Source organism: Limanda limanda, chromosome 17 (genome assembly GCF_963576545.1).
Source record: "Limanda limanda chromosome 17, fLimLim1.1, whole genome shotgun sequence".
NCBI lineage: Eukaryota > Metazoa > Chordata > Actinopteri > Pleuronectiformes > Pleuronectidae > Limanda > Limanda limanda.
Genome location: NC_083652.1, coordinates 10,269,477 through 10,277,325, shown reverse-complemented (window position 1 = coordinate 10,277,325; position 7,849 = coordinate 10,269,477). Strand labels below are relative to the sequence as shown.

The 7,849-nt window shown below is 42.3% G+C and overlaps 1 protein-coding gene across 1 annotated transcript in view; it reads right to left on the bottom strand.

Moving 5' to 3' along the window:
- Positions 1–591: 591 nt before the first annotated feature.
- Positions 592–7,849, bottom strand: part of hs3st4 (heparan sulfate (glucosamine) 3-O-sulfotransferase 4) — a 71,692-nt gene continuing 64,434 nt past the window's right edge. The window contains exon 2 of the mRNA XM_061090343.1: positions 592–1,246. Coding sequence (XP_060946326.1) covers positions 592–1,246 — 655 coding nt within the window. The remainder of the gene's footprint in view (positions 1,247–7,849) is intronic.

Sequence of the window (7,849 nt, the reverse complement as noted above, 5' to 3'; positions counted from 1 at the left end):
CAAAAGGAAATAAGGATTGTCACTCAAAATATGGATGGCTGAAAAGATGAGCACATGTCAAAGGATTATTCGACTATATGTCTTATTTCTCTCTCTTCTAAAGCAGCTGGACAGTGTTGAAAGAAAAAATACAAAGCTCTTATTGGCCTTAGACACTGAAATAGAACATCTTCTGTACTGAATGCTGGTGAGTGGGTGTGAGGGCAAGAAACCGCAGGAAAAGTAAAGGGAAAAGAAATGGGCAGAGTTTACCCTTAGGTCTCATGAGGTAAGGACACTTAACTCATCGCATGCATTGCCATAGTCAACATGATTTTTATATCAGCTCTATGCTTTGAAAACAAAAGGAATAAATCATCTCCTTTTCACAAATATAAATATATTTTATGTTTAGTATGTACAATAATGATTTGTCCATCATGACCATTAGTGTTGAAGGGAGAGAAAAAGCATGTCAGTAAACTGGCTAATGGGTACAGACACTGCAAAGACAGCCATGACGGATTGGCGTGCTCAAGCACTCCCTCTGTAGACGAAGCAGGACAAGAGACGTTGTAGTGAGAAGGCTGGTGGTGTGGCTGCGCCAGTCTACTAGTCCTGAGAGCTGCGGGATTCTCTGTCGTCCTCCAGCTCCCATTCAAAGTTCTGTCCGGTCATTTGGTAGAACATCATGTTAAAGGGTTTGTAGAACTTGTGCAGCCGCCGAATCAGGTCCGCGTCAATTTTAGGGTGAGTTCTCCCTTTGGACTTGCCAAGGCATCTGGGAGTGCTGCTGTCCTCGGGCTTCTTCAGACAGGGAAATCCTTTAGTTTTATTGAAGTAAAAGTGTTTGTCCGTGACAATCCGCTTCAGTCCCAAGAAGTCTTGGACTTTGGCCATCTCACCCGCGGGATCCACGATCAGCCGCTCCCCGCTGACAAAGTGCATCTGGGAGAGAGGGAAGTACTGCATCCAGCTCTCCAGGTGGAGCGCATATATTCCTATACGCAACGCACTCCACGAGGCGTCGATGAGACCCAGCGTCCGGTTCTTAAAAGCCAGAACCTCGAAGGTGGGAATCTCCGGTTTCTTGGACAACGTCTGCGTGTAGTCTGAAATGGCTCTGGTGACCGGATTACGCACCACTATAATAAGCTTGATGTCCCTGGCCATAGTATGGATGCGCTTCGGGGCATGGTTAGTCACAAAGTAGCTGGGTGTCTTCTCCATGGTGATCTGCCCCTCCAGCGTCGAAGGCATCAGGTCTCTGGGAACACAGACAGCAGAAGGAAAAGAGCAGCTTAGCACAGTGTTATCCAGAGCACCTCTCGCGGTGCAAGCGGAATACACAAAGACAACGGTGCAAGCAAATCTGGTACATTTATTAAGCAGTGCATTATTTGAAATTACAAGTGAAAATAACGATTATTATCACCGGACATTATGTTGCAAGGAGAAACATACAGCTAATTACATCCGTGGAGTAATATGCGAGAGATAAAAGAAAGAAGATGAAACGGCAGGCAAGCAAGTGTGCTCATTGCTTAATTGACTCCATCTGTGTTACTCCAGGAGCTGTTTTGGAACTTTAATAATGAGTTCACTGCATATCATTAATACCGGGGTGCCTGGGGTATTGTTTTGTCATACATTTATTATGCATGCTAGGCTCACACTCTGTGCAGGCAGCTTCCCCTGCAATGGGTGCGCGCAGCTCCTTTCTTCTCCGTTCTGCACTGCATTTATGGTTCGGGGCAGTTCATTTAAGGCAGGAGTGATTAATTATCAGATTCAAGGTGATAATTTGTAGTACAATAGAAATGTCCCCGCTCTGAGAAATTTATCTTGGGGATAACGGGAAGTCATTTGCCATTGCCACAAATATTATGTTCAGCTCGGCCTCTGAGAATGAGTTGTAGGGAACGACGGTGGAGAGGCAAGTACATTATATGCACAGAGGCACGTCTTGTTTCCACAGTCTCTATTTTTGTATCAGTAATAAAGCATAGCATTTGCCTCAAGCAAATCCTTATCAAATGTTTACACTGATGTTCATTGCAATCCGTGCTGTTTTCTTTGTTTGTAGGCTATGCGATTCCGTGCTAAATTGGTACATTAAATCCTCTGCGAAACACGTCATTTATTTAACTACTAACAAATACGAGCGCAGGAGCTCCACAATATAATGTAAAGGGAGGTAGAATCAAAGCACTCAGACGGTTTATTTCCTTCCAAATTAAGTAATGTTTGGTTTGAAATGAACGTATTAAAAAAGGAAACAGCCATCCAAAATCTCCACCATTCCAGCCCGGAGACTTAGCTGCAGAAAATTCTCCATCATTTTTGAATAAAACCTATCTCCCTCTCCCTGCAATATATATTTTCCCATTTGGCTGCCCTGCAACACAGACCTATGGTTGTAACGATATAGTCACATCAATCATTTGCATCTTGGACATCTTCTAAATTAACTGTTCTCCAGCAAAGAATCCAATTTACTCTGCAAAACATAAGAGCTGTTATGCACATATCGACCACCCTCACAGGCATGCACCCATGGATTCCGGGCTGAAAGTCTCACAAGTGGCCTGGTAATTGCATCTCAGTAACAGTATTGCCTTCCTGATGGGTAATTTCCCTCTGGATTATGTTTGTCCCTCGACAGTTTAGAACTGTGGTTACTTGTGGGCCTGTAATGGGATATTAAACATATCTACAGATAGCATGGCGACTTGAAAGAGTATTCGTTTTCATTATATTCCATCTTATTCTACACTTCCTCCCTCACAATAATGAATGGATAAAGATTTTTGTAACCTTTCAAGGACTTCAGCCTCCGTCTGCCACTTAACAACAGAGTGTGGTTGGTGGTCCGACGGCGCAGCATCACCATGTACGGTAATAAACGAGATGCTCAAATACACCACCACGAATCACCTTGAAACAACCACTATCCTACTTTATGGACATGAGCGGCGGCATCTCACTGTTAATGCGTTGTGCATCTTTGGAGCATATCCAATTGACAGGACAGATGTGCAATGTTCAAGGTTACCTTTTTGAAGATGCGCACATAACAAGCTAATGCCCTCATTGAGCTGGATGCTAATCATCACACGTTTAATTATAAAACAATGGGAAACGCACAAGCCAAATACTTCTGGTGGTTTTGATTGGGAATCAGTCATGGATCATCTGCATCTAAAATCTCTGTGGGAGGGCGAGGCGGGATAAAACAAAATCAAAATGCTGATAAACAAGCAGATTTCTCCGTGCGTGGCAAATGACTCCTCTGGCCTTGTAGTCTTGCGGAGCCGGAAAAACAAGTTAACTCTCGCTTTTGTTTTTCTTCGCATCAGCTGCTCAGCTGAACACAGGTCATTCAGGTGGGTAGGTAAATAAAATCTGAAGCGCTAAAGAGCCCTGGCAAACCATCTGCTGTTTACTACCCTACTCTCTGGCATTTCCACTCATGTTCAAAGCTTTATTTACATAGCAAAAGGAAGTGTGAAGACGCAGGCGCTTCGAGCTTGGAGTAACTTTTAATGATCTCCACCGTGGGAAACCTGCGGCAGTATGCCTACAAGAGGATTGCAGCATTTAGGGATATTGGGAATTATACACAAATATTCATATCATATCTCGTGCGGAACATGACTGGGATTCATCACTGCTCAGAAAAAAAGTTACAATCTTCCTTTTAAATATCAGGATGCATTTTCATTAGCGTTATATAATTCGCAAAAATACAGATAAAAGCCAGCTCCATTAAAAACAGCCACAACTTTTACCCCGAATCCGTCAAATATGAAATAATACAGATAAGCGCTATTTAAAACCGGTTGAATCGACGTCCATTTCACACCCAGCCACGCCAAACTTCCGATCCAGAGATGCCCAGTCGTCTCTAAGGGCTGATTTGTCATTCCGAACGGGCGGTGAACCAAATCGCAGCAAATTTTTGTGTTTGTTAAGACGGAAACCAATCTTCGCAGATAATCATAACTCTTCATGCCAAGTGTGCTGGAACATGCCCAGGCATTTAACTCAATGTTTCATTATGCTCTGTCAAACTAGTGCAGGGGGAATATTTTGAGGCATGATGAGGTGAGGGATCACACTAATTTACATTCTCGGATGCTAATAGGTCCAAGCTGTTTCTGGAGGAATCGAGTTTCTCCAGAGGAGCTTAGTTGTTTCTAATAAACTCTGGCAGAGAAATAAAAGCTCCCCCAGTCTCTCATTTGGATTGATCACGGCCCGACTGCCGAGTATCAATCCGCCAGGCTCCCTCCATGTCATGTCAAATACAATCAATTATTCTAAAGGAGTCCACTCATAATAAGCTTCTGAGTCCTCGGAGAGCACGTTTTGAAGACAGTGCCAGAGATGTGGGCGTGACTAAAACCGCACTGATCCTCTAAGTAGTTCCTTTAAAAAATGATATGATGATTCGGAAGTGAGAAATAATGAAACGTCTCGTCTTTTGTGTCCTGTCATCGATGACTCAGTAACACGGAGTAATGCTTCTGTCACGAAGGTGCAAGAATCTCTCTGCTCTTGTGGAGATATATCTTATTTTAATTAAATGAAGGAGATGTTTAAAGATGAAACCATCAATCATCCATTTTATGAAGACTATTCTTTGCAAAAAAGTAATGGTGTAACCCTAACCCCCCCCCCCCCCTCCAAACAAAAAACTGTTTCAGGACTTTAGGGCACTTTCTCACCGACCTACGACTTTGAGTTCAGTCCAAACCATAAAACGAGTGTGAGATCAAATATTAGGTCCAACAAAGAAGGGGGTCTCAGTCCGGACCAAATTGACTATATGATTGGAATCGTTTGCAGTGTGAAAACACTTTTTGGGATAGTTTGGACTTTTTGGACCAATTGAGACCGAGACAGCTTTAGAGAACAGAAGAAAAAGAAGCGGAAGCTGCACACAGGACTGTTCAAAGTCTTTGCCTTGGACGATATAAAGTTTGAACTATGGGGATTTTCATTTAACTGGTAGTATTAAAAAAATTATATTTCAGTGGCAACGGTATTAACAAAGTGAACCGGCTCATTAATCTTTCAACTGCTTTTATTCATAAAACGTATTTTATAATAGTGTAAAAATGACAAAACGCCAACATCAGACACGCCTGTCTACCAACCAATCAATGTCAAGTGTAAGTGGATGCAGCCCATTCAGGTGATGCAACAGGACGTATCCATGTCATTGAAGAGTCTCAAATCTGCTCCCTAAATTGCAACATGAATTTAAAACTGAAGAGATCAAATGTTTTCAACTGAACAAAGCCATGAGCCTTGCTCCAGACTTTCAGGTGTGAAAACGCCCTCAGAGAAGATTTTCTCAATAGAACGAGGCCGTAAATCTCAGTGCGGGCGGCCGACAAAGAGGAAAAACAAATGGTAATTGTATTTCAGTGGAACTCTGAGTCCGAATGCAAATGCAAACATCAGTTGATGGTGTGAGCGGCTATTCGTCAACAATAGTCAGTCAGGACATTTGAAGTGAGAGATGTGTGGTCAGTTTTGCAATGAATAATCCCATTATTCCACCCTGAGTGACAAGTCTGTGATTGCAGCAGCAGCACAAAGAACAAAAAACATGGGTTTACTGAGCAGCGGAGAAATAAATAAATGCAATAAAAGGGAAAGAAAAAATGGGAGGTCAAATGAGTCATTCTTCAGTCTGCTCACAACAAGTGGATGCGTTCTTGTTTGGCACACAGGAAAACAAGCCTACGGGGCAGAGCAAAGGGTCCTCGCGGGTCTGTTGTGGAGTGGGAGGCATTGTTTTTGTCACAGTTAAGGTGCAACTCTTAGGAGGAAAAACAAATACAGAGTAGCTTGCCCTTCTCAGTGATCAGATCAGGCTCCAGTAATGGTGGAGGGTTACGTTTGTTTTTGTTATTCCTCGATCTCAATCTGACCTTTTCACCCGAGTGCGGTGAAAGGATCCTATAATTGGTCTCGCCCCGGAGCAACCAGTGGCCCGAGTTCTGTAATATACATACACCTGCTGTAGGTTAAATCCGGTGTTGCATATTTCTTCTTCAGATGAACCTTTATTTCCGTTGTCAGTCAGATAGGCTCCATGGAGGCGCTCGTTATAATGATTTCCATCATTTCTCATTTAATCCCGAACGTGAAACAGGAGCGTTATATCATGTTTCATTATAACTTACTGATTCAATTCTGCCTTTATTTAAACATCCAGTAACTGAATAAAAGATCGTAAAGCTCTGTTGGAAATTCAAATATTAAAACCAACTCGCTGTGACACTGCTCACTCAACACATTACTTCTCCATATACTCTCCTTTAAACAAATTTATGACATACACTTGATTACAATTATAACTAAAAATGATATGTGTGTAATATAACACTTTATAATATAGTATCAATATGATCAGTGCAATACTGACAAAACCGTGCTGTAAAGCTTTAGTCTGGTATTCTCAGCCCCTTGGAACAGTTGGTTATTGTCGAAAATTACATTTATATAAAACATGGTCCAGTTACAATAATGTTTCAGAAAACGTATTTGCTGTTGCCTTTCAGTGGAATATTGATGCAATTTGCATGAGACAGGGTTGTCTTGTTTGTGTTGCTGTTAAACTGCCTCACACTTACAAATATGAAAACCTGAAGCTACTTCTGCCTTCGCTCCAGTGAGACCACCACATAACATTTGCATTTTCACAAGAACAACCTTTCAGGTAAAAATGAACATGGAGTCTTCAGGACCTTTTAAAAATAACCTTTTTTAGAGTTCTCGACTCTTTGAGCCGTCTGATCCTACGTGAACACAACATTCTCTGCCCAAGTTTAGATCTCTTCTAATGAGAGATATTTCCACAGTTTGTTTCTGTTCCTCGCTCGGCCTTCGGTGTAAATCAGTTGGATACAATGATATCACACAGCTAGGGTTGTGGATTTATCTTTGTTAGGTTTAGGCACCAAAAAAAACTTGGTTACATTTTATCGAACAACCACAGAGTCTATCGTCTCATCTACACAGGCTCACCTTGAAAACTCCTCACTAATTAAATATAACACATTGGGCCTGGTGGTTGGGTATATGCCAAATTATCCTCTAAAAAAAAGTCATTAATCAACTTTATTACCGTTGGTGTCTCCTAAATTCAGTTAGTTCTACTGACAAGCAAACCATGTCTGCATGACAAGAAGAATAAAATGGTGGGCTTAATTAAAATCACAACACAGCCTCCCCACTCTAAATAAGCCCATTATACGTTCACTGCTGCAGGACTGTAGGCTTTCGCAGAGTAGCTGAGGACAGAAATGACAGCTGGTCCCGATCAAAAACTTCATTCCCAGCTCTCTTCTTGGGATCCCCTGAAGACTGTCCCGCTTCCAACCCTGGGCATCGCCAGGTACCGCTCTCCCCGAATCACCAGACTGTGCCGTGTCGAGATCTGAGCCTGTGTGCGGATGCCCTTTGGACATAAAACGTGGCGACGAGGGAAACCGCGAGGATGTTTGGAATGCTGCATCACCCTCCATCATTAGTCTGCAACACTGTATATACGAGCCCGAGAGTTAGTCTATTTTTAACTGTTTTCAAGTCCATGGAGGAATCGATGCAATCTTATCTCAAATCAAAGACTCAAAGGACATCGCTGTGTTCCACTCTAGTGTGTCTAGTTTTTGAATAGTGTGACTATTAAGAGGCACTGGTTCCTCCTCACAGACCTAAATATACAGTACAGACCCTACATATAAAATAATAATCTTTCCTAGTTGCTTATCGTTGCTGGGACAAAACAGCAGCAGTCTGCCGGAGCTCCGGAAGATGATTTGCTTCTTTTATTGTTATTTGCTTGTGTGTT